Genomic DNA, 27253 nt, shown 5'->3' with positions numbered 1-27253 from the left:
ATCACAAAAAGTGTAATAGCAAGCGATCAAAAAGTCACACGCACCCCAAAATAGTGCCAATAAAACAGTCATCTCATCCCACAAAAATCATACCCTACCCCAAGGTAATCGCCCAAAAACTGAAAAAAATTATGGCTCTCGGACTATGGAAACACTAAAACATGATTTTTTTTGGCTTCAAAAAAGAAATCATTGTGTAAAACTTACATAAATAAAAAAAAAAGTATACATATTAGGTATCTCCGCATCCGTGACAACCTGGTCTATAAAAATATCACATGATCTAACCTGTCAGATGAATGTTGTGAATAACAAAAAATAAAACCGGTGCCAAAACAGCTATTTCTTGTTATCTTGCATCACAAAAAGTGTAATATAGAGCAACCAAAAATCATATGTACCCTAAACTAGTACTAACAAAACTGACACCCTATACGGTAGTTTCTAAAATGGGGCCACTTTTTTGGAGTTTCTACTGTAGGGGTGCATCAAGGGGGCTTCAAATGGGACATGGTGTAAAAAAAAAAAAAAACAATCCAGCAAAATCTGCCTTCCAAAAACCGTATGGCATTCCTTTCCTTCTGCGCCCTGCCGTGTGCCCGTACAGTAGTTTATGACCACATATGGGGTGTTTCTGTAAACTACAGAATCAGGGCCATAAATATTGAGTTTGGTTTGGCTGTTAACCCTTGATTTGTAACTGGAAAAAAAATATTAAAATGGAAAATCTCTATTTTCCATTAATTCTTGTGGAACACCTAAAGGGTTAATGACGTTTGTAAAATCAGTTTTGAATACCTTGAGGGGTGTAGTTTCTAGAATGGGGTCATTTTTGGGTGGTTATTATGTAAGCCTCGCAAAGTGACTTCAGACCTGAACTGGTCCCTAAAAATTGGGTTTTTGAAAATTTCTGAAAAATTTCAAGATTTGCTTCTAAACTTCTAAGCCTTGTAACATCCCCAAAAAATAAAATATAATTCCCAAAATGATCCAAACATGAAGTAGACATATGGGGAATGTAAAGTAATAACTATTTTTGGAAGTATTACTATGCATTATAGAAGTAGAGAAATTGAAACTTGGAAATTTGCAATTTTTAAAAAAGTTTTGGTAAATTTGGTATTTTTTTTATAAATAAAAATGATTTTTTTTTACCCAATTTTAGCAGTGTCAGGAAGTACAATATGTGACGAAAAAACTGTCTCAGAACAGCCTGGGTAAGTCAAAGCGTTTTAAAGTTATCAGCAGTTAAAGTGACACTGGTCAGATTTGCAAAAAATGGCCAAGTCCTTAAGGTGAAATAGGGCTGAGTCCTTAAGGGGTTAAGGGATGTTACTGCTCGACAAATCCCAGGCACCGGGTCGCCATGGCGACCAGGAATTTGGTCCTGGCGCTTGGGTATTTGTCAGCCCGTTTTCAATGATGCGCTCTCGGCGTGCACCATGGTTTCCTGAGCCCACACAGTGGAGAAGGAGAGGAGTCCCTCCCTCCCCACTGTGCGCGGCTGCCGCTGACCACCAATAAGAACAGAGTAGGAGGAGGAGGGGAGGGACTGTGGCCACTGCGCCACCAGTGAAGGCCTGAATACCAATGTGCCGGCCATATCCCGGCCCCTATGACTGCACGCTGTGACCCGCGCGATAACTCAGTTGAGGGGTTAATCGCGCGGATCACAGCGTCCTGTCAGAGGTCAGGTGCCGGGAATGTTTGTCTGCATTGGTGGCAGTGGGCAGTTCCAATCGGAGTCCCAGCAGTGTAATGCTGGGGCTCCGATCAGTAGCGTGACTCCTGGCTGCCATGGTAACCGAAGTCCTGGCTGCCATGGTATGTTAGTGAGCAGCATTATACTCACGTGCACCGTGGCCGCCCGTTCTGTCTGTGCGGCTCATTGCTAATGCTTATAGCATTAGCAATGCGCCGCACAGACCTATGAGAAGAAGGAGCTCCCGGCGATCACGGCGCACGTGAGTATAATGCTGCTCACTAACATACCATGGCAGCCAGGACTTCAGTAGCGTCCTGGCTGCCATGGTAACCGATCGGAACCCCAGCATTACACTGCTGGAACTGCGATCGGAACTGCCCACTGCCACCTATGATGGGGGGGAGGAGGGGGACCCTGTGGCCACTGCCACCAATGATTAATACTGGGGAGGGAGGGGGGGTGGGTTTGTTACCAGAGGGGGCTGATAAGAGGGAGAGGCTGGGGGGCTGATCAGAGGCTGGGGGGCACATTAGGCTGGCTGCCATGGTCAGCTCCCTGCTGTTGTGTGCACAAAGCACAGGGCAGCAGGGAGAGTGTAAAGTCCTATTCACCCTAATATAGCTCTATTAGGGTGAATATGACAAGGGTTCTAGCCCTTAAGGAAGCTAATAGTTATTAAATAAAAAGTAAAAAAAACGTTTAAACACCCCCCCCCCCCCCCCCAATATAGAAAACAATATATCTCGATATATATCACATATGCTTAAAATTATATCGCAATATAGATTTTATGATGCGGCTCCGCCTGGCTCCTAACTTTTTTAGCTGGCTCCTAGATTCCAAGGAAATTTGTCAAGCCCTGTGTTAGTGACTTCACGCACCAATCACTGCAGGGGTTTTATAAGAATTGGTATTTATAGCAAAATCAGAACAAAAAGTCAATCAAAGTCAGACCCCCTGATATCAGTGTGAAGTGGTCTCTTCCAGCTGGAATGAAAGGCACCGATAGCGGAGGAACAGTCCACTGCACATGAAAGTGGGGGTCAACAATAGGGGGCTGGTTAGCTAATGGTTTCTTATGTTGCCTGTTACTGCTCTAAAGTGCAACCAATGATACAGTATTTGGTTTCCATAAGGATCTAGTGTTATAAAGGAGTACCTAGAAAACTAAATAGGAGTCTTGATTTCACTAGCATTACACTCTGATCCTTGTACTGCAGCCCATTAAAAGGGAATAAATTCCTGATGACCATATACTTGTATGAATTTCCACAACTTTCTTTTTTATACAGTCTTCGAATAATCCACACATTTCATGTTTGCTGTCAGTGAATGAAAACCCTTTTCATCTTGTCCTAATCATGTCCAACTGACAAAGCCTTGTACCAGAAAGTATTTTGATACACTGCGACAACCCTGCAGCTGTAAAAGTTGGATGTGATCAGCACAAATATGCATTTGCAAGATTCCATTTAATGACTGCAGGAAGAACTCTAGAAAACGGTGAGGGACTGAAATAGAAATTGCATTAGAAACATTTCATGGTTAAACAATAATGACAAAACCATCGGCTACACGGTAAGGTCAGAAGGGTTAACAAGTCTGGCGTATTACCTTGCGCACGACCTCTTCCTCCTCCTGGCGCTTCTCATAATGAGAAAAGTCATCAAAGATGGAGGTCGTGTGCTTGTAAGTGGCAATGATTTTAAGCACTAGTTTTGCTTTTTCTAAGGGCACCTCCTGCGTGTCTCGGGAGTTTGTGACCGGTTTATTGTCGTTGTTCTCCAGACGGATATGCCTCAGCTGGTTGTTGGGGACGTCCTTGACAAAGAGCCACTTGACATCAAACTTGCCCTTCCACTTGTCCTGTGACCAGACACCGGCACTGGTGCCGTAATCGACAGGTGACCGCATCTCGGCCACACCACAGAAATGTCCACTGCCGTTGACGCTGAAGAGCAGGTAGACGGGGCCTTTGCCGTTCATGGAGCGGAAAGCGCTGTCCAGTCGCTTATTGCCATGCTCTGTGCTACACCAGATAGAGTACTTGATGGAACGGTGAATATCGTCCTCTGAATAACTCTTGATGATAAACACTCGGCCGTTTTTCAGATTCCAGTCAAAGTCCTTGGGGTTGTAGCTGTGAGAGGCTTTAAGCTTCTCCAACACTGGATGGGAGTCACTACCAGGGACAGCATGAGGGGGAGCTCCACCCAAGGGATTACCATCAGGGCCCCCACCTTGCCCATAGGCAGCGTTCCTGTTACGGGGGGCCACCCAGCGGTTCTGCGGGGCTTGCTGCTGCTGTGGTGGCGCTGGGGGATTTTGGTAAGGGGCTTGGGACAGAGGCGGCGGTTGAGCTGGGATTGGTTGCAGCAGCTGCTGTTGGGGTTGGGGCTGAGGGATGGACTGAGGAGATGGGATCTGCGGAGGCATTGGGGGCTTGGTGACAGGACCCTTATTGTCCCAGGTGCCAATGTCCATGTTATGTTTGATGGGTGGTGGAGGCAGTGCCCCACCAATGATGGTCACTGGTTTAGTTTTCGTTTTAGGCTGTGGTTTGGCAGGTTTGCTGGCTATGGCTGCCCATGAGGTCGGCTTGGAAGGTGGCATGCTTATACTGTTGCCACCATTGCCAGAGAGAGCACTTGGCATTCCTACGCTGTTCACCACAGAACCAACCGTCTTCACTGCTGATGCAGTCACGTTGCTGCCTATCTTAAGCCCCACCATGCCCTGCTCAATGCTGTTCATGCCGGGTGCTTTATTTAGAGTCTCATTATGAAACCCGGTCTGTCCATCCACAATTGTCCCACCCAAGGAGCTGGGAGGGTAGCTGTAGCTGCCTCCATAGGCAGAGTTTTGAGTCTGCTGACCCTGAGAGCCGCTGGTGCCCCAAGCGGAAAAAGCAGGGTTTTCAGGGAAAAAGTTGAAGCGATGTTGGTAGATGTTATTCCCCAGACCCCCTGGTTGTCCAAACACTGCATCATGCATGAAGTGATGGTCTCCGTTGCTGAGTTGTCCATATGGGGTAAGATATGGGATGGGAGGATCCCCACCAGTGGACCATGGTGCTTCACTCAGGGAGTACGGGAAGATAGATGGTGGATAATAGCTGGAGAGGTATGGGTCTGTCATTGAAGGGTAGCTGTTACTCTGTCAGGAAAAAAGAAAATGTAGAAAATTAGAACCGTTTAGCCCGCTGAAAAGATCAGCGCAAAAGGATATAAATATAAGACACTTAAAAGTTAGAAATCATATACCTAAACCTATAGAATCTTCACTCACTCCTTTCCAGGATTACACACTGACAGTATATCCTTAGGATAGGCAATCAATATGTGATCAGAGATCCGACCCCAGAACACACACCGGCAATGACAAGGATGGGGAAGCAGCAGCACACTGCCCCTTCTAACTTTATACTGCTGGATGGACCCTCACGGAAAAAAACATGGGGTGTTAAAGGGGTTTACGAGGAATACACATCAATAGCAGGAATCCATCCAGCAGCGAATGAAGGGAAAGTAACTGCTGATCTTCCGTTATATTGGTCAGTAGGTGAGACTCCCAAGGATTATGTTGATTGCCTATCCTAAGGCAATTGTAAATTATTTTCTTGTGCAGATTTCCCCTTTTTCAATGGAAGAGTGAGATCTGTGGAAAATCTGCATCAATTCCGCACCAAAAAAGCAAAATAGTGCAGATTTATGTGTGGTTTCAGTGCAGATTTCATGCACGGTGTACAGCCACCCTAAAGCTAGCCACAAACGTTCAATAGCTCTCTCTCCCGACTCCCCTATACACATTCGGTTCAGCTAAGCCTATGTGTTGCCAGTGAGGAAAGGGAAGAATGTCACACTAGCACCATAGCACGATACCGGAAGCTACTTCAGGACCGGATCGTGGCGCAACCCGGATAATCCCTTTTATTATTGTATAACAAAAGAAACCTTGCTTGCTGTAAGTGAATTGCATCCAATCCTCTGTATAAAACCTCTCAGCCATAAAAAGTATTAGAAACGTGCTGTTTTTCAGTCCCTGGATGTTCCCATACAGAATGTTTCTATCCAATGACAGAAAGCAGATATCTTAAAGAGGACTTATCACCATAAAATACAGTACTATCGGCAGGCAGCATGTTATACAGCAAGTGGAGCTGAGCAGACTGGTATATCGTTTTGTGGGAAAAGATTCAGGGAAGCCTGTAATTTATATATTTATCACTCCCCTTATGACTACAGCTGTACATGGGACAAACGCTCGTTCATCGGGCAATCTAGATTTTTGCGCTTGCTTAAAATCTTTGTTTGGGGGGTGGCAGATCGTGCTGTGTAATCACAACCTGCTGCCGGCAAACAACTAGACAGCACTGGTTCGAGCGCAGGATAACGATCGCTCCTTCCCATACAGTTGAGGAGATCGCTGCTATTACATGCAGCAGTCTTCTCCGCTGACAAGCAGGTGATTGTCGGGAAGGAACGCTTCCTTCCCAACAATCACCTGCAAGCAAAATTTCTTAGTGTATACAGAGATAGCTGTCAGTCACTGATAACACCTGCCCTGTGAATAATTGGATCAGAAAGAGCAGAGATATAAATGCATAAATTACAAATTTCACTGAATCTTTTCCCATAAAACTACATATCAATCTGCTCAGCTCCTCCTGCTCTATAACCTGCTGCCTGCAGATTGCACAGCATTTTGTGGTTACAGGTTCCCTTTAAACAGTGAGGAATTGCTACACTAAGTACATGACAAAGCTGCAGAAACATAAATGTTAGTTAATTAAAGAAATTGTCTCAAGGGATTACAATTTATCACCTAATTCACAGGATAGACAATAAGGGTCCATTCACACGTCCGTAAGTGTTTTGCGGATCTGCAAAAGATGGACACTGGCAATGTACATTCCGCAATTTGCGGTCAGCACATCGCCGGCACTATAATAGAAAATGCCTAATTTTGTCCGCAATTGCGGACAAGAATAGGACATGTTCTATTTTTTGTGGAAACCGAAGCACACACCCGCAAATGCGGACAGCACATTCCAGCTCCATTAAAAATTAATGGGCCTGCACCCATTCCGCAAAATTGCGGAACGGATGCGGACCCATTTTGTGGACGTGTGAATGGACCCCAAGAGCCTGATCAATGGAGGCCCAACTGCTGGGCTCCCCGCCAATCACAAGAATAGTGTCCGGACAATAATCAAGTACAGCACTCAGCTATCGCTGCCAGTCCCATTCAAATGGGAGACACTGGACCCCTGTAGGTCCCAGTGGTTGGACCTCCACCAATTAGACACTTACAACCTATTCTGGATAGGTGAGAAGTTGCAATCTTGGGACAGCCTTCAACACTGAAAACCCCCCTGCAATTCAGGACAGAGGAAAGCACCAGGGCTATATTTTTCACAAAACAGACAACCACACCACCTAGTGGAGACATTGTGTTACACACAAAACATTGTAATGTAATGACCACACTGACCTGATTTGACTGCCCGGACAGATACTGCTCAAAGTCGTTGTCGTGAACGCTGTCCTTCTGGTGCAAGGATCCATTTTGAACTGAAATAAGATCATTGTTTGAGCGCCCTAGTGGAAAAACTTTGGGGAGAAATTGAGTTTGCAAACTAACCTGACAAGAGGGGGCCTTACAGAGCCTAAGCAAAAGCTTTGAGGGGCTCACACTGCAACCATCTATGTGAATGGTACAAGATACAGGGGGTTCTAGTTTAAAGGGGTTCGGCAGTTTTTTTTTTTTTAAAACCGATGATTTATCCTCTGGATAGATCATCAGCATCTGATCGGCGGGGGTCCGACAGCCGGGACCCCCGCCGATCAGCTGTTTGAGAAGGCAGCGGCGCTGGCAGTAGCGCAGCGGCCTTCTCACTGTTTACCGCAGGCCCAGTGACGTCACAACTAGTATCAACGGCCTAGGTGGGGCTAAGTTCCATTCAAGTGAATAGAGCTTAGCCCAGCCCAGGCCATTGCAACTAGTCGTGACGTCACTAGGCCTGCGGTAAACAGCGAGAAGGCAGCGGCGATACTGCCAGCGCCGCTGCCTTCTTAAACAGCTGATCGGCGGGGGTCCCAGGTGTCGGACCCCCGCCGATCAGATGCTGATGATCTATCCAGAGGATAGATCAGTTTAAAAAAACTGCAGAACCCCTTTAAGTAAAAATGTGTTCCTTCACTAGTCCTGATGGTGGGGAGGAGTATCGGCTGTCTGCCTGTATAGAAGACACCAGGATTCACAGCATTCACTTAATGCCGCTAAACCCTTCGAACAATATATGACGGCAAAAGTCTACATGGAAAGTTGAGAAACCCTGCAGTACTTTGTTCTTGTATCATTTCAGGTCATTTTCTGCTAACCGCCCTTGGAAACAAATTACGGACAGCATGCAGATGTCATCCGTGTGCTGTCAGCAAATTATAGAACATGTCCTATTCTGGTCCATATCGTGGACGAGAATAGTCATTTCTAGTGGCGGGAGGGAGAAAAAGCAGAGTGCTCACGGAAGGTGCCCATATATTTGTGGATCACAATATAGACATGGTCGTGTGCATGGGGCACTAGATGGGAACAGAGAAACATGTTTTTTGCAGTATTTAACTGAGGAATGGGGGTTAGGGAGGGGGACTAAAAACGAAGCAGCTTTGTCAAAATGGTGATACCAGTTCCAACAAGAACAGATCTATACATCTATCTATATATATAGAAATTATAAAGGGAGTCTTTCACGCCGATTGACCCTATTAACCTATTAACAGACTTATGTCCACAGCATCCCCCCTATTAAAACTGTTCTTACCGTTAGTTCCCTGCTAGCATCGTTCGTCCGAAAAACACTTTTATTCCGTACGCAAATGAGGCAATGAAGGTGCCCAGGGGCGGCCTTACAACGGCTGGTGCCCTGGCACCTGGGTCATTTTCATACGAATCCACTCCCCCTTCGCTGCTTCTGCCCGCCCATCCACCGCGTCTGCGCGCTCTTGGTCTCTTTATCTTTCCTCCTACTGTCCGTAATCCCGCGCATGCACCGATGACCGCGATATTGGTGCGTGTGCATTGAATGACCACAGTCTGGCCGGGGCCTAACTTACGTTCTTGCCGCGATGCTGTGATCACGGCAAGAACGTAAGTTAGGCCGAAGCCTGCGCATGGTAAACTGATGCCCCGGCCAGACTGTGGTCATTCAATGCGCACGCGCCGATATCACGGTCATCGGCGCATGCGCGGGATTGCGGACAGTAGGAGGAAAGATAGAGAAGAGACCAAGGGCGGGCAGAAGCGGAGGAGGGGGAGTGAATTGGTATGAAAATGACCCAGGGGCCTGGGCACCAGCCGTTGTAAGGCCGCCCCTGGGCACCTTCACAGCCTCATTTGCATACGGAATAAAAGTGTTTTTTTGGACGAACGATGCTAGCAGGGAACTAACGGTAAGAACAGTTTTAATAGGGGGGATGCTGTGGACATAAGTCTGTTAATAGGGTCAATCGGCGTGAAAGACTCCCTTTAAATCATTACAGGATAATTCTACATATGGGCAAAAAAAACAACAACTGTTCATCAGACTTCTTGAGCAGAAAGAGGCTGGGCCCACTGCTCAAGGGTCTCCCCTTGATTGACAGGGCTGGCTCGCCCGGCCCTTCGGTTTTGTGACTGCACCGTCGGTTAGCGCAATGGCGGAGGCGCTGCTATTGGAACAGACCCTCCGCACTTGTGCTGCTTCTTGGAGCAACAGCGCTGTCGCAAGATGGAGCCAGCAGTGAGGCCAGCCCCTCTCTGCTCAAGAAGCCCGTCTGATGTTCTAATCAATTAGGGTACTTTCACACTAGCGTTTTTCTTTTCCGGCATAGAGTTCCGTCACAGGGGCTCTATACTGGAAAATAACTGATCAGTTTTATGCCCATGCATTCTGAATAGAGTAATCCGTTCAGTTTGCATCATGATGTCTTCAGTTCAGTTGTTTTGACTGATCAGGCAAAAGAAAAAACCTGGCTGCCAGGACTTTAGCGTCCCGGCAGCCATGGTAACCACTCTGAAAAAGCTAAATGTCGGCTCCGGCAATGCACCGAAACAACGTTTAGCTTAAGGCCGGATCCGGATCAATGCCTTCCAATGGGCATTAATTCCGGATCCGGCCTTGCGGCAAGTGTTCCGGATTTTTGGCCGGAGCAAAAAGCGCAGCATGCTGCGGTATTTTCTCCGGCCGAAAAACGTTCCGTTACTGAAGACATCCTGATGCATCCTGAACGGATTTCTCTCCATTCAGAATGCATTAGGATAATCCTGATCAGGATTCTTCCGGCATAGAGCCCCGACGACGGAACTCTATGCCGGAAGACAATAACGCAGGTGTGAAAGAGCCCTAAGAATGTGAAAAAAAAATACAAGACGGATCTGTCTGTCCGCATGACAAGCCGAGAGATGGATCCGTTCTTGCAATGCATTTGTGAGGTGGATCTGCATCCGTCTCACAAATGCTTTCAGTCACATCAAAATCAGCGGATCCGGCGGGCAGTTCCGACGAAGGAACTGCCCGCCGGATCACACTGCCGCAAGTGTGAAAGTAGCCTTAGCTCCTCTTTAGTGAATTCCCATCTTATAAACTGATGGCAGATCTCTGAGGGTGGGCCTAAGACATTGTGTGCACCCATGCTCCTCCCCTCTAGACTGACAGGACCAGTGTGCTGCAGTTATTTTGCACCCAAGTGAACAGTGAATTTCCTAGTGAGAGACTCCTTTCCATATATTAGGACAGGGGAATGAATGTAATGAGTGAGAAATCCATACTTTTTTTTTGTTGCTATATCTGCTGCTAGATTTTACATTTAACCTTACAGCTCAATTTACTGAAGACTTAAGAAATTTCCAAATAGGATTGGGGTCTTAAATGTCTATTTACGGGATGTCTCAGCATTTGGCTTATCATTATGTAGATATTCGGAGGAGATTAAGGGTTGATGTAGAATATTAGATTACCTTTACTGTCCTGTCCTTTTGGTCTCTGTTGTACATTCCAGGGGAGCAGGTTAAAGGGAAAGAAACAAAAAAAGACATTAGACTGCTATTTGCAGACACGCAGTATACAACACGTTACCAATATGTGGCAGTAATAGCATCGTGTGCGTTTTAGTCAGGGATGATAATTGCACGGATTTTGAGGAATTTCCCTTCTGCCCCTTTTGGTTGCATTTCGGGGTTTCTGTTAGGCAGAGCAGCAGGGCTGATCTCTTGATCTTGAAGGATTTTCAGCCCTCCCAGTTGTCATGCAGCAGTGGCAGACACTGATGATGATGTTTGTGCAGGTCCTACCGACTGCAGTATGATCATTACAGGCTACAAAAATCACAACCCAGAGCCCGATGATGCACTACAGCTCGGTTCTTGTGACAACACTTCCTGGTCTGATGTGTAACGTGGGGGGGGGGGGGGGGGGGGTGTGCCTTTACGCCTCACTCTTAGCCCCTCACTGCATCCCCCAGAAACTGGCATAAATGATAGCTCACAGCTGGGGGAGAACAAACTTTTTGGCCAGAACAGAGGTTTACTGAGACAGGCCTCACCAGATCAAGACTCCGATATGTAACACAAAACCCCCCCATGTGTGTACATTGATGTGGATGGTGAACGGATGCAGCATGAAGTTCGCAATGGGAAACCGCTTGCTTTGGGCTGCCGTCGAGAACTGTTAAAGGGGTTCTCTCACTTCATCAAGTGACATTTATCATGTAAAGAAAGTTAATACAAGGCATTTACTAATGCATTGTGATTGTCCATATTGCTTCCTTCACAGACACTTCTCATTTCCATGGTTACGACCACCCTGATATCCAGCATCGGTGGTCGTGCTTGCACACTATAGGAAAGCAGGCAATATGGGCAATCACAATACATTAGTAAGTGCCTTGCATTAACTTTCTCTACATAATAAATGCTGTTTGCTAAAGTGAGACAACCCCTTTAAAGGGGTTGAGCAAGAATGGGGTTTTTTGACATGGCTGCAGCGACGCCCAGCTCCCCTTATGTCATGGCAAATGGTCACATGGACACTGCCGCGGCCAGTGATTGGCTGGAGGGAGGTCAAGCCGGATGTCGACATTGACTGAGCCCAGGGGAGCATCTCAGGCTGTGGGGCCAGCACCAGGAAGCAGGTAAGTCATCTTTCCTTTGCAGGGGTGGGAAAATGCAGAAGTTTACCAAGAACTCCCCCATTCTTGCACAACCCCTTTAAGTACAGTAAGAGGCCCGCTGGCCACATGTTCTGACATCAATAACATCCATGTAGCATAGACAAGCAGGGTACGCCCGAGCAACCTCTGATCCATAGAACCTGCCTCCCACACCCTTCCCTCAAGCAGTACAATTTAGCCATCGGGAAGGGACTGTAGAAGATGTGACCACAGGGCACGTGGTCCATATGGATCAGAGGGTAGAACTGATACTGAACAAGTGGGAATAGGAAGCTGGAGAGATAAGAAACCCAGGAGCCGACTGCAGAAATCATGGACCTCAAAAGGTACAGAGCCCAAAAAGCCAGAGACCCCCAACAGCACAGGTGAAAAGAGACAGCAAGCATGTGATGAGAAAGAAGGAACACTCTGCGGTATAAGGCTTTGTTCACAGCGGCGCTGGAGCCACGTTCATAAATTTCGTTACAACGCAGCCTGCAGACCCCATTACAATAATCAATGGGGTCTGTCAGGTAACGGTCAACACTGGGCTTCCGTTATTTCGTCGTTCTGCTCCTATAATGGGGCAGAATGGAAATAAAAAGGCAGTGACATGAATGGTGGTCTTCCAACTGCTGTGCAACTACAACTCCCAGCCATATGATTATCGATGCAGACTGGGAGTAGTAGTTCTGCAATAACCACTCGTTAGAGGCCACTAGTGTAACGAGAGTGCTTAGAGGAGGGGGGCACTTAGAAATGGATGCTGCAGATTAGCAACACATAATGAGAGGGTGCAGAGACCTGGGGGGGGTGCACTACTGCATCCAGTGTTTGATGGATGAACACAGATGCAGCAGAGCTGAACACGCAGTTCCTGCAGTGGGCTTTGATGAAAAACTGGGTTAACCAGAAATCACGCTCTGCTTCCTCTAAGGAAAGAGACACACAGGGCGCTGACAGAAATGGTGGACTGTCCGGTAGAGTGGAGCTGAATGTGTGATCTGCGTCGTCTGCGATAATTCCGTGGAGACGTGAAGATCTCCTTTCCGTTTCTAAATACCAGTTCTGGGCATAAAAAGTGGCAAACCCTGTGTTTGTGACTTTTTAAAGGGCTCTTCAGACCAGGCTGTCACTCCGCCTTAGACACTTTCCAAGAAGGGGGTGTGGTGAGGGCAGCACATTCATCTTCATTTACACCAGGTTTCTAGGGTAAGTGAAGACTGAAGTATATGGCAGCTGACTTGCCGTGGATTCCTGTTCAGGCGCACAGGCTGCACCTTATGGTAACCTAGGCGCATGCGCCGGCAGCTTAGCGGACACAGATCCATGTAAGAAGCCGGTCTGATAAATCCCCTTCTAGGTTTCAATTCCTCCCTATTTCCTACAGCAGGGATCGGCAAACTGCGGCTCTCTGGATGTTGTAAAACTACAACTCCCAGTCTGCCTACAGCTATCAGCAGGCCATGATGGGATTTGTAGTTCTACAACAGCTGGAGAGCCCCAGTTGGCCCATCCCTGTCCTAGAGCACTACTTAAAGCTAAAGACCCAACTTAAGTCTAATTTGTCACAGCTGAGAATTTGCTACAATTGTATCCAATTCTCTAAGTGAAACTTGGTGAACGCCAGACGGATATGTTTTACATGCAGATGGAATAACAAACCCCCAGCTGTGAGCAGCACAATTTTTCTGCATATGGATGAAAGAATGGTCCTATTCCCTGACAAGCAGAGATCTTGTAAATTGTGAGGAATGGAAAGGTTACTACAAAGCTGCAGGGCTCCAGTCCCTGAGCCAGGTGACATGCTCAGCTCTGCTACATCCGCACACAGGTAGAGAGTAGGGAAGGCTCGGCGGGGGAGCCGTGATGAGGGGGCGGGAGAGGATACAGCGGGGATGGAGGGAGGAGGCCTGGGACATATGACTGGGGACGAGGCCGCAGCAGGCGGCGTGGAGCGGGGCCCAACCTCCCATCCTGCTCACCTGCGGGTCCACGCTTGTGGCAGACATCATTCATGAAGAGCGGATACGGAGAATCCACAAGGTCCGGAGGGGGAGGGGACGGGCGGCTCACTACAGGCCGGGGTCCGAACAGCGGATACAGGCCGCAGGCGGTCACTCGGTGAATGCTTCAGTCCGGAAGCACCGGGCTCGCTATGTCAGTTCCAGGCCTGGTCGGGAAGGTTCGCGAACGTTTAGAAGCCGGGGCCCACTCGGTGTCTCGGTTCAGGCCTGGCCCGTGAGTTACAGGCTCCACACTCACCAATGGCGGCGGGGACTGGGCAGAGTGCGGCTGACGTCAGCACCAGCGCGTTGCATGCCGGGAACGGAAGTCACTGCGCAGGCGCTTCTCGGGCCAGTGGCAGTCAGCGCGGCTTCCCTACGGAAGTGACGTCTGGCGTGAGAACGGAAGTGAGTGTGGGAACGGCCCACCACGTGATTGTCAGCCATTCTAAATGCCTTTTTCACCGTTCTAAAATTCTTTTCTTGTCTCAAAGAACGCCTGAGATTCAGTGGTTGCTTCGGTTGTGACGTCAACCACTTCACTGGACTAGCCCTTAAAATAAAATGGTAACTAAGGGCTCGTGCACACGACCGCATGTATTTTGCGGAACGGAAGAGCTGGCCCTTCATAGAACAGTACTATCCTTGTCCGTAATGCGGACAATAATAGGACATGTTCTATTTGATTTTTTTTGCGGAACGGACATACGGAAACGGAATGCACATGGAGTAACTAGTTTTTTTTAGGACCCATTGAAGTGAATGGTTCCACATATGATCCGCAAAAAAAACAGGACGGACACGGAAAGAAAATATGTTCGTATGCATGAGCCCTAAACATGTTTCACATACGAAGGGGTACAGACCCCTGAGCTGCGCTTCTGTCCCTTCGTTTTTCAACAAGGGTTTAGTCACCCTCTAATCATTTAAAGGGGTTGTTCAAGATTTGGAAATGTTCACTTATGTAAGAAATAAAAGAACACAAATCATTTCAATATTCTAATTGGTAAAACATGCTTTCAATCTGCTGTGCCCCAAAGTGGAAACTGGGCTGCAGTAAAATTGGCCCCAGCATTACGAATGTGCCTGCTCCAAAAATCTGGCTAAAAAGTGGTGCAGTTTGGCGCATCTAGGGTTTCTACGGGTTTTTGACATGGGGCGGAGCCTAAATTGCACCACAATTCTGGAATAAAATTCTCAAACTAAGGCCTCATGCACACGACCATTGCCCGGCCGTGGCCGTATTGTGGGTCAGCAATACACGGGCACCGGCCGTGTGCACCCCACATCACGGATGCGCGGACCTATTCACTAGAATGGGTCCACAATGCCAGAGATACGGTGCAGAACGGAGGCACAGATCAGAAGCACTATGGAGTGCTTCCATGGTGTTTCTGTCCGAGCCTCCGCACCTCAAAAAAATAGAATATGCGGTCCCCAATGCACGGAACGGGTGTGTCCAGTGATGTGTGGTCAGGTGACAGCGTCGTCCATTTACTGCAGGATGTTACATCACTATATGGATGCAGAAATAAGAATGAAGAAAAGGAAAAAAACAATAGAATATAAAGAGGTGTTTCCCACGCCTGCTAGACATGATGTGAACAGATAATAAAGGAATGAACACAATTTACATATAAATAGACATATACGGAATTCCCGGTGCTTTTTAGGCTGGGACTACACAGAGATCTTTGCGCGGCCAAGGATTGCTGTGTAGCACTGCAGCCGCTGAACTGAATGGGGTCACAAAGCAACTCGCAAGTTGCTGCGACCATGACCCCGGAATTGCAAAATATCCAGAGGTACTAGAGCGTTTTGTAATAATGGAGTCGTGGCAAGTCACGCTGCGACCCCATTCAGTTCAATGGCTTCACTTCTACACAGGCCTTGGCCGCGCAAAGGGTGTCACAGCCAAGATCGGAGTGTAGACCCAGCACAAGGCCTTATTCCCACATCAGTGATTCACGTACGTGTGCTGTCCGTGTTCTCCACAGACAGCACATGTACCCATTCATTTTAATGTGTGTATCGGTCTGTTCTTTTAGCACGGAAGCATGCTCTATTTTATCCATGTGTACAGATCCATCACGCCCATTATAGTCTATGGGTCTGTGAAAAACATGGACCCAACACAGACGCCATCCGTGTTTTGTCTGTGACCATTTATAGGAGATGCTCTGAAAATTAATTTTCAGCTGTGCAGTGTCAGTGGAACATGGATGGCACACGGACGGTAAAAAACGGACACGCAGACCCCACACGGATCCTTCACAGATGAATCGCTGACCATCTTATCACAGATTTCATCACAGACACGGATGTGTGAATAAGGGTTCAATCACACGGTATGTATTTAGCGGTCTGCGAAAAACGGATCCGCAAAAAATACGGATGACTGTGTGCATTCCATATTTTGCGTAACGGAACAGCTGGCCCCTAATAGAACAGTACTATCCTTTTCCGTAATGCAGACAATAATAGGACATGTTCTAATCTTTTACGGAACGGACATACGGAAACGGAATGCACACGGAGTAACTTCTGATTTTTGTGGACCCATTGAAATGAATAGTTGCGCATACGGTCCGCAAAAAAAGAACGGACACGGAAAGAAAATGCGTTAGTGTGCATGAGCCCTAAGGCCTAAATGGAATGAGCAGGATGTACAGGGAATTTAGTATACACTTGCATATGTGGAATATATGTTCATTCCACTGTAAGGCTACTTTCACATCTTCATTTTCAATTTGGGTTTTGAGAACCGGCAGAGGATCTCAAAACTGTAATTAACCCCTTGGCTACCGGAGGTTTTTTCGTTTTTGCGTTTTTATTTTTCTTCCCTATTTTCTGTGAGCCATTACTTTTTTATATTTCCAGTCACATAGCTGTATGAGGGCTTATTTTTTGCGGGACAAGTTGTACTTTCTAGTGCCTCCATTAATTATGGCGTAAAATGTAGTGGGAAGCGGGGAAAAAAATCCAAATTGGGTGGAATTGGAAAAAACCCGCAATCCCTCCACCGTTTTATGGGTTTTGTTCCCACGGCATTTCGTTTATGGCAAAACTGATCCATGCCTTTCATTCTCTGGGTCAGTACGATTACAACGATTCCCCATATGTATAGGTTTTTCATGTCTAAATAGTGTAAAAATAAATTTAAAGTGAACCTGTCACCTAAAAAACGCCTCCCAAACCACCAGCATTACCTTAAAGTAGCCAGCAGTATGTTCCTAAAGATCCTTTTCTTCCTCCGGCCAGATGCACCAAAATCTTGAAAAACAAACTTTAATCCGCTGCACGCGCTATGTAACAGCAGAGTTTTAAGTCAAGGGGGCAGCGGCCTCCTCGATTCAAGTCAAGATAACCACGCCCCCTTTCCAGCCAATAGCTTTCGGCTATTCAGCAAAGCCAGCCGATTGTGAGTGCGCGTCAGACGTTCACGTGCGTGGCTGTCAATCAGAGGTAAAGGGAAAGGGGGCGTGGTTATCCTGATTGATACCATTGTGACTGTTTGATCGCATTTTTAATTTTTTTTGGGGTAAGAGTAGCAATGAAAAAATGGCAAATTAGCCATTTTGACCCTTTTTTCCATTACGACATTCTGTGTATTGGAATTTTTTTTCTATTTTAATAATATGGGCGTTTTTGGTCGCGGTGATACCCATGATGTTTATATTTATTGTTATTTAGGTATTTATTTTTTAATTATACGGAAAGTGGGGTGATTTAAACTTTCATTTCCTTTTATTTTTTATTTAAAAAATGATTTTTTTTTTTTTTGTGATCATTTTGTGGCTCATATATGAGCTTATTAATTATGTTTTTAAATTTTTCATTTTGTTCTTTCAGGGATTTTATATTTGCCATTGAAAGTCAATTTTGCTCATTTCTTATCCTGGTCTTATCCTGGCCATATCAGCGAGGCTGAAGGTGTTCAGCGCAAGTACCGATGTCCCATTTGGCCACACAGGGCATCGGTAGGAAGCACAGGGCATCGGTTTTTGCGCATTTAGATGTCGTGACCTTACTTGGTCACAGCATCTAAAGCATTTAATTACCGCGATCTGCATTATTGCCGGTCACGGTAATTAGCCGCAGGTCTCTGCTGTATGAAACAGTAGAGATCTGCCGGCCATGACGCCCGCTGCACGTGCGTTTTATTGGTACCATTTTGGGGTGCATACAGCTTTTTGATCACATTATTATATTTTTTAGGGAGTGCAAGGTGGTGAAGAAAACAGCAAATGGGCCAACCCCTTTAATAAAAAAAAAAAAAAAGGAAGAGCAATGCTAATGAAATTAAAGGGAACCTGTCATGTTGAACATGGTGTCTGAGGTGCAGGCTGTATGTTAGCATAGAGCAGGAAAAGCTGAGCAGATTGATGTGTAGTTTTTTTGGAAAAGATTCAGTATAAGGCCCCTTTCACACGGGCGAGTTTTCCGCACGGGTGCAATGCGTGAGTTGAACGCATTGCACCCGCACTGAATCAGGACCCATTCATTTCTATGGGGCTGTTCACATGAGCGGTGATTTTCACGCATCACTTGGGCGTTGCGTGAAAATCGCAGCATGCTCTATTTTGTGCGTTTTTCACACAACGCAGGCCCCATAGAAGTGAATGGGGCTGCGTAAAAATCGCAAGCATCCGCAAGCAAGTGCGGATGTGGTGCGATTTTCACGCACGGTTGCTAGGAGACGATCGGGATGGAGACCCGATAATTATTATTTTCCCTTATAACATGGTTATAAGGCAAAATAATAGCATTCTGAATACAGAATGCATAGTAAACTAGCGCTGGAGGGGTTAAAAAAATAATAATAATTTAACTCGCCTTAATCCACTTGCTCGCGCAGCCCGGCTTCTCTTCTGTCTTCATCTTAGCTGTGTACAGGAAAAGGACCTTTGATGACGTCACTCCGGTCATCACATGATCCATCACATGATCTTTTACCATGGTGATGGATCATGTGATGGACCATGTGATGACCGGAGTGACGTCACCACAGGTCCTTTTCCTGCAATCAGCAAAGAAGGAGACAGAAGAGATGCCAGCTGCGCGATCAAGTGGCCTAAGGTGAGTTTAATTATTATAATTTTTTTTTTAACCCCTCCAGCGCTATTTTACTATGCATTCTGTATTCAGAATGCTATTATTTTCCCTTATAACCATGTTATAAGGGAAAATAATACAATCTACAGAACACCAATCCCAAGCACGAACTTCTGTGAAGAAGTTCGGGTTTGGGTACCAAACATGCACGATTTTTCTCACGTGAGTGCAAAACGCATTACAATGTTTTGCACTCGCGCGGAAAAATCGCGCATGTTGCCGCAACGCACCCGGACCTCTTCCCGCAACGCCCGTGTGAAAGAGGCCTAAGGGCTCATTCACGCAAACGTAAGGGCTCCGTGCTGCGGGGCGCATACGGCGGTTCCTCAATACACAGGTCACCAGCCGTGTGTATTCCGCATCACGGATGCGGACCTGTTCACTTGAATGGGTCCGCAAATCCGGAGATGCGGAACAAAACCCCACGGAAGCCCTACGGAGTGCTTCCGTGGGGTTCCAATCTGTGCTTCCGTTCCGCAAAAAGATAGAACTTGTTCTATCTTTTTGCGGAACGGACGGATCACGGACCCTATTCAAGTGAATGGGTCTGCAATCCGCATGCGGCTGCTCCACGGTCTGTGCCCATGCATTGCGGACCACAGCACGGGCACGGAGCCCTTAGGTTCGTGTGAATAAGCCCTAACTTGTATTTCATTAATTTAAGTTCCTGATCATTCAGAACTTTGGAGTCAACGAGTAGGTCCTATCAGTGATTGACAGCCTTGCCTCTATGATGATGTATGCAGAGATAGCTGTCAATCACTTTTAGGACCACCTCCTGGACTTCAAAGATCATCAATATCTGATTCATGGGGGTCCGATTTCCGGCACCCCCACTGATCAGCTGTATGAAGAGGCCACTACGCCCCATGAGCACTTATGCCACTTCTTAGGCCATGTCCACATGTCCTAGGTGCAGTTCAGTCCCATGAAGTGATTTTGTCGGTGGCATATTTGCATCATTTTTAAGGCTACTTTCACACCTGCGTTCAGGTGTCCGCTCGTGAGCTCCGTTTGAAGGAGCTCACGAGCGGTCCCGAACGCAGCCGTCCAGCCCTGATGCATTCTCAATGGAGGCGGATCCACTGAGAATGCATCCGCCTGCCAGCGCTCAGCCTCCGCTCCGCTCAGTGAGCGGACACCTGAACGCTGCTTGCAGCGTTCGGGTGTCCGCCTGGCCGTGCGGAGGCGAGCGGATCCGTCCAGACTTATAATGGAAGTCAATGGGGACGGATCCGTTTGAAGATGACACAGTATGGCTCAATTTTCAAACGGATCCGTCCCCCATTGACTTTCAATGTAAAGTCTGAACGGATCCGTTTGCATTATCATGAAAAAAAAAAAATATTTTTTTTGTTCATGGTTATGCAAACGGATCCGTTCTGAACGGATGCAAGCGTTTGCATTATAGGAGCGGATCCGTCTGTGCAGACACCAGACGGATCCGCTCCTAACGCAAGTGTGAAAGTAGCCTAAGTTTGCTTTGTGCCATGCCCAGCAGTTGGATTTACTAAGGGACAACCAGATATTTTGTGGGCGAATCAATGAAGTTTGCACTGAAGATCCATCTGGTTGTTAACAGTTGGAGGTGTGTTCCTGCAGTCTGACACTATCCAGTCAGTGCTGCCAGTGTCACACTGTGCGGGGACACCCCCCCACCCCCCAAACTGGTAACACCCAGCTGGACCTCCATTACAAACTGCTAGCAATTTATTCATAATAGCAGGAATAATAAAGAATTGGCACACCATAGAGTCATAAGAATAGATGTTCCAGAATTATTACAAGGGGATGCAAGTAGTTACTAAAACAGACATGTCAGGAGAGGTGACAGGTCCTCTTTAACTTGGTGAGTTGTCAGCTGATCTGTTCCCACTCTTTGACTCTCCAGCCAGAGAATGGGGGATAGTTATTAAAGGCTATGTACATCTTCGGAGGCTATTTTTTGTTTATGGTTGCATTTTACTCATTTTTGGCTAAAAATCGTATTTTTGATTAGCCTTTATTAAAAATATTGAGCCATTCCGTCCCAGAGGGTTAACCGTTTTTCTAGATGTGTGACTGGTACTTTCACTTTGTGCCAGTCATCTAATAAACCTTATCTCTAAACTACTGAGAGGTCATAAACACTTATTTAAACCACATTCTTATCAGTAAGATAAGGATTGAGCTTTAATGAGTGTTTAGAAGGTCAGAGAGCAGAGATAAGGAGCCCGTCAACTCCTGGTCTGACTGAAAAGACAGAAAATCCAAACGGTGCTACTAGAGCATGTCAGCTGCCACCATATTTTTAATAAAGTAATAAAATTGAAAAAATTATTTTTAGCTCAAAATAAGTACAGTACAATAATAAAAGGTGTACATAGAAAATATAGGAAGACTGAGCACTCACCAACTGGACCAAATAGAGACTAAGAACAAATAATATGTAGCAATAATATTTAATAGTAAATGGCCCTATATTAAACCTAAATGAGTAAAATCTATAATACAGTAATAATATAACACCTGAATAAATAAGACAATTTATATATGTTCAAATGTAAAAGGACAAAGTCTATAAATACACCTATTATATATGCAATAGTAAAAATGTGACAGGGACAATTCTGAAAAGGGCAAATATTATCGATGAATAAAAATGTATAAATAGTTGAAATATTCGATGGATATTCGATAGATCACTATTAAGTTCAATGGGAAATGCGCCAGATAGAATGTTCGATAGTCAGAACAGGTAAGTATATCTGTGTTTGAAAAAATCAGTTCACTTATACAGGATCAGTTCGATCAAAAAGACCAGATAAGCGTACAGTCAGTGGATGTATTACACAATCTGATACAGTGAGCCACGTGGGACGCCACGGTTATACTCACATCAGACGGCAAAACGAACAGGTGTAATACATCCACTGACTGTACGCTTATCTGGTCTTTTTGATCGAACTGATCCTGTATAAGTGAACTGATTTTTTCAAACACAGATATACTTATCTGTTCTGACTATCGAACATTCTATCTGGCGCATTTCCCATTGAACTTAATAGTGATCTATCGAATATCCATCGAATATTTCAACTATTTATACATTTTTATTCATCGATAATATTTGCCCTTTTCAGAATTGTCCCTGTCACATTTTTACTATTGCATATATAATAGGTGTATTTATAGACTTTGTCCTTTTACATTTGAACATATATAAATTGTCTTATTTATTCAGGTGTTATATTATTACTGTATTATAGATTTTACTCATTTAGGTTTAATATAGGGCCATTTACTATTAAATATTATTGCTACATATTATTTGTTCTTAGTCTCTATTTGGTCCAGTTGGTGAGTGCTCAGTCTTCCTATATTTTCTACATTCATTCTCATTTATGACTGGGTGAGTCATTCCAGACTTAGGCTACTTTCACACTAGCGTTCGGAGCGGATCCGCCTTATGTTTCATCAGACGGATCCGCTCCGATAATGCAGACGTTCGCATCCGTTCAGAACGGATCCGTCTGCATTAAAACTTAGAAAATTTTCTAAGTGTGAAAGTAGCCTGAGCGGATCCGTTCAGACTTTACATTGAAAGTCAATGGGGAACGGATCCGCTTGAAGATTGAGCCATATTGTGTCATCTTCAAGCGGATCCGTCCCCATTGACTTCCATTATAAGTCTGGACGGATCTGCTCGCCTCCGCACGGCCAGGCGGACACCCGAACGCTGCAAGCAGCGTTCAGGTGTCCGCTCACTGAGCGGAGCGGAGGCTGAGCGCTGGCAGGCGGATGCATTCTCAGTGGATCCGCCTCCACTGAGAATGCGTTCGGGGCCGCTCGTGAGCCCCTTCAAACGGTGCGCACGAGCGGACACCCGAACGCTAGTGTGAAAGTAGCCTAAGTAGCACCCATTCCATAACCATATACAGAGTGAGCCACCATATTTCTACTATAAAAGGTGTACATGGCCTTTAATATCAGTGCACCAGTCTTTCACCTGCGATAGATACATCACTGGGACGCTCTCCATGTTGCTGAATTTTCCACAGTCAGGTCACACTTATTAATGTTTTCCAACACTTTTCTTACATCTGAGACATGATTTCAGTATTTTCAGAAACTATACAGTGGGGGAGAATTATCACCTCCCACAGGCCAGAAAAGACTTTTAACACTGTCATTGCCACTTTATGAAAATAGGGCGCGGCAAGGGTGTGGTGTAGATTTATTGTAATTTACTCCAGTTTGCCGGCCTCATGGATGACTGAAATCTACGCCGGCCATGAGCTGGCATAGAGTTCATTCTAGGCGCATGGACTGCCAGAGGATGAGCTTAATATATGACGAGACATGAGCCTCATCATAACTTAAAGGGGTTGTCTCACTTCAGCAAGTGGCATTTATCATGTAGAGGATGTTACTACCAGGCACTTACTAATGTATTGTGATTGTCCATATTGCCTGCTTTTATGGCTGGATTCCATGGTTACAACCACCCTGCAAATCATCAGTGGTGCTTGTACACTATAGGAAAAAGTGTCGGCCTCTCTTCTGACCAGGACCGTGGGAGCACGCATAGGCTGGTGCTTTTTTATAGTGTGCAAGCACAGCCGCGCTGATGGATTGCAGGGTGGTCGTAACCATGGAAACAAGCAGTGTATAATGTGATGGAAAAATGAATCCAGCCTGAAAAGGAAGCAATATGGACAATCACAGTACATTAGTAAGTGGCATGCAGTAACTTTCGCTACATGATAAATGCTATTTGCTGAAGTGACAAATCCCCGTTAAGGGCATCCTCTAGTGGTGCAGTGGAGATCAAGACTGCCATTGAAAACTCCAGTCTTTAGAAATCTCCCTTACCATCTGTGTGTGTACGTTTTAAAGGCTCAGTCACACTCAGGCCTCATTTACACGTCAGTGATTTCCATCAGTGATTGTGAGACAAAACCAGGAGTGGAGGTATAATGGAAAGATTTGCACTCTTTCTATGTTTTTGACCCTCGCCTAATTTTTTTTTAATTTTTTTTTTATTTTTCACGTTTATTTAGCACAAATAACCACAGAGATAATTATTCATTCTCTTCGCTGCGCAGTCTGGCATTGGGGTTCGTGACTTTGATGGCGAGCTGTGCCGCTCTCTCCACAATGGTCTTTCGGTTCTTTGAGGAGACATTGTGGGCGATTTCTGCACAGAAGGACTTCTTGCTCATTATCAGAACCTCTAGCTCCTTGACATTGTGGACCAGGAATTTGCGGAACCCGGTGGGCAGCATGTGTTTGGTCTTCTTGTTGCTACCATAACCAATGTTGGGCATCAGGTTCTGCCCCTTGAATTTCCTGCGGGCTCTGTTGTCAATACCTCTGGGTTTACGCCAGTTACGCTTAATCTTTACATAACAGTCTGACTGGTGGCGGATGAACTTCTTCGTCCGCTTCTTGACGATCTTAGGCTTTTTGAGGGGTCGGAGAGCCACCATGATATCGGTTGGGAGCGTCCGCCTTCTCCGCAGACAGCCAGAGGAAGAGAGAGCCTCGCCTAATTTTTGAGTCACAACTTCTGATGGAAATCACAGACCAAACACGGAGGTCTGAATAAGGCTATTTTCACACTTGCGTTCGGGGTTCCGCTTGTGAGATCCGTTTGAAGGCTCTCACAAGCGGCCCCGAAGGGATCCATACAGCCCCAATGCTGTATGGATCCGCTCAGAATGCATCAGGGATCCGCTCAGAATGCATCAGTTTGGCTCCGTTTCGCCTCCGTTCCGCTCAGCAGGCGGACACCCGAACGCTGCTTGCAGCGTTTTCGTGTCCGCCTGGCCGTGCGGAGCCAAACGGATCCGTCCAGACTTACAATGTAAGTCAATGGGGACGGATCCGTTTGACGTTGACACAATACGGTGCAATTTCAAACGGATCCGTCCCCCATTGACTTTCAATGCAAAGTCAGAACGGATCCGTCTGACTAACTTTTAGACTTAGATTTTTTTCTGATCCGTTCTGAATGGATACCATCGTTTGCATTATAGGAGCGGATCCGTCTGTGCAGATACTAGACGGATCCGCTCCGAACGCAAGTGTGAAAGTAGCCTTAAGCCAAAGTTCACATCTGCATTCTCTTTTCTGCTGTTCTATTCTGTCAGATGAACAGAAAGCAAAGAAGCAAAAATTGATCAGTTAAGCGGATTGAACACTCGGAACACTTTTCGCTTCTATCCATCGTTCATCATGTTTCCATTATTTTGGATGAAAGAAAATGAATATAGCCAGTACTTTTTCTCCTGTCAAAAATAACAGAAGCTTGACGAAATGGAGTCAAACTGAGCAGAACTGATGCTTATAATACACCATTGAAATCAATGGTGTTAATTGCAGACATTCTTATTTTAGGAAACAAAACAAAAGAAACAATTAGTGAACCATATCTGAACTTAGCCTTAGCGTCCATATATTGATAGTGGTAGTCCATAAATGTAAACCAGCTCACCTTACAATCCACAGCCCTGTGCGCGGAATGAGCCAAGCCGATCGCTCTTGTAGAATATAAGAAGAAAAGATGGTTCCAGCACTTGTAATAACTCAGTTGCTTTTATTTATTTCTTGTAGCATGTAACTCACATGGACACAAACCTTCACCCCAGCATGGTTGACGCGTTTGGAACACAGGTGTGTTCTTAGTCGTTTCTTCTTATATTGATAGTGGTGGTCAAATTCTGTCTGGGCTCAACATTGAAACTGGAACACTAAGGCCCCTTTCACACGAGCGAGTATTCCGCGCGGGTGCAATGCGTGATGCGAATGCATTGCGCCCGCACGGAATCCGGACCCATTTATTTCAATGGGTCTGTGTATATGAGCGTTGGTTTTCACGCATCACTTGTGCATTGCGTGAAAATCGCAGCATGTTCTATATTCTGCGATTTTCACGCAACGATGGCCCCATAGAGGTGAATGGGGCTGCGTGAAAATTGCATCTGCAAGCTAGTGCGGAAGCGATGCGTTTTTCACGGATGGTTGCTGAGATGTTGTTTGTAAACATTCTGTTTTTTTTATCCCGCGAGTGCAAAACGCATTAAATCACATTGCACCCGCGCGATAAAAACTTAACGCGATCGCAAACAAAACTGAATGGACTTGCTTGGGAAATCGCACAGTTTTCACTGAACTCATCCACAACGCATCTGGACCTAATCCGGAAGGTTATGCAAATCGAGGAAGTAGCAGGTGTTGCTGAGTTCTGCAGATGACCACATTTTTAAGCACCTAGCTCCAATCTGTGGTATGTGGGAGGGGCATAAAAACCTGGCTGAAAGCAGTTTTTGGGCCACATGAAACCTCAAAAATCAGATAAAGACGTATGGGATGATTGTGCAATGACCCCTGTTCATCAACGTGCCAGTTATCCCAAACTGAGAGGGATAGAATCCTAGAACTGGTAGATCTTTGATTATCACTTCGGCAGATTGCTAAACTACCATGGCCTGCAATGTTTCTGCACTTGTCTCCTATAGAGCAGAACTGGGACATCATTGGTTGGCAATTGCAAAGGTAGCTGCCAGCAGCGGATCTTTATGATTTGCGTGCAAAAGAGCATTCAGCGTGGCAGAACATATCTCAGACAACCGTTAAGAGTAATTTCAGACGAGAGTGTCCAGTGCGGAAAACACATTGGTGTGGCAGCGTGAGTTCCCGTTATGAACACTGCTCTTTCACAGGACCGCACAGCATTATAATGATTTATAATGTGGTGTGTCTCTGGCCAACCTAGCATCTACTGAATTAGGGCTCATGCACGCAAATTGCGGGCCGCAATGCCACGGCAGCGACCGTGGGGCCGCCACATGCGGATCGCGCACCCATTCACTTGAATGGGGTCCACGATCCGCATCCGACTGAATGCACCACAAAAAATTAGTGCATGCACTAGTTTTTTGCGGTGCGGAAGCATGGACAGAAAACCCACAGAAGCACTCAGTAGTGCTCATGTGGGCTTACGATCCGTGCCTCCATTCTGCACCGCATCTCCCGAATTGCAGACCCATTCAAGTGAATGGGTCCGCCTCCGTGATGCAGGGTGCACACAGCCGGTGCCCATGTTTTACTGGCCGCGATGCAAGGTCGACTTGAGACACACAGTATTATACAGTACAGACCAAAAGTTTGGACACACCTTCTCATTCAAAGAGTTTTCTTTATTTTCATGACTATGAAGGCATCAAAACTATGAATTAACACATGTGGAATTATAT

General features: G+C 46.0%; 2 protein-coding genes across 3 annotated transcripts in view; both read right to left on the bottom strand.

Annotated features, from left to right (window-relative positions):
* The window catches only part of YTHDF1 (YTH N6-methyladenosine RNA binding protein 1), a 33708-nt gene extending 19480 nt beyond the window's left edge, over window positions 1–14228 (bottom strand). Inside the window, exons 1-4 of one of the 2 annotated variants that reach the window (XM_040438846.1) lie at window positions 13878–14228; window positions 10703–10727; window positions 7199–7317; window positions 3320–4861 (exon numbers count right to left, since the gene is read on the bottom strand). In XM_040438846.1, the coding sequence (XP_040294780.1) occupies window positions 3320–4861; window positions 7199–7317; window positions 10703–10727; window positions 13878–13907 (1716 nt within the window). In that variant the 5' untranslated portion in view covers window positions 13908–14228. The remainder of the gene's footprint in view (window positions 1–3319; window positions 4862–7198; window positions 7318–10702; window positions 10728–13877) is intronic. The other variant, XM_040438847.1, reaches the window with a different exon arrangement.
* A 9798-nt stretch (window positions 14229–24026) lies between these two features.
* Window positions 24027–24537, bottom strand: LOC121004651 (60S ribosomal protein L32-like). The gene has a single exon (XM_040436898.1). The coding sequence runs from the start codon at window positions 24482–24484 to the stop codon at window positions 24077–24079; it is 408 nt and encodes a 135-aa protein (XP_040292832.1). The 5' UTR covers window positions 24485–24537; the 3' UTR covers window positions 24027–24076.
* Window positions 24538–27253: the final 2716 nt, after the last annotated feature.

This window comes from Bufo bufo, chromosome 6 (assembly GCF_905171765.1).
Source record: "Bufo bufo chromosome 6, aBufBuf1.1, whole genome shotgun sequence".
Classification (NCBI taxonomy): Eukaryota; Metazoa; Chordata; class Amphibia; order Anura; family Bufonidae; genus Bufo; species Bufo bufo.
This window is presented reverse-complemented; position numbering and strand designations above follow the sequence as displayed.

Bases quoted from the DNA above. Each gene is read 5' to 3' on its own strand.
- LOC121004651 (XM_040436898.1), bottom strand. From the start codon at position 24,484: ATGGTGGCTCTCCGACCCCTCAAAAAGCCTAAGATCGTCAAGAAGCGG.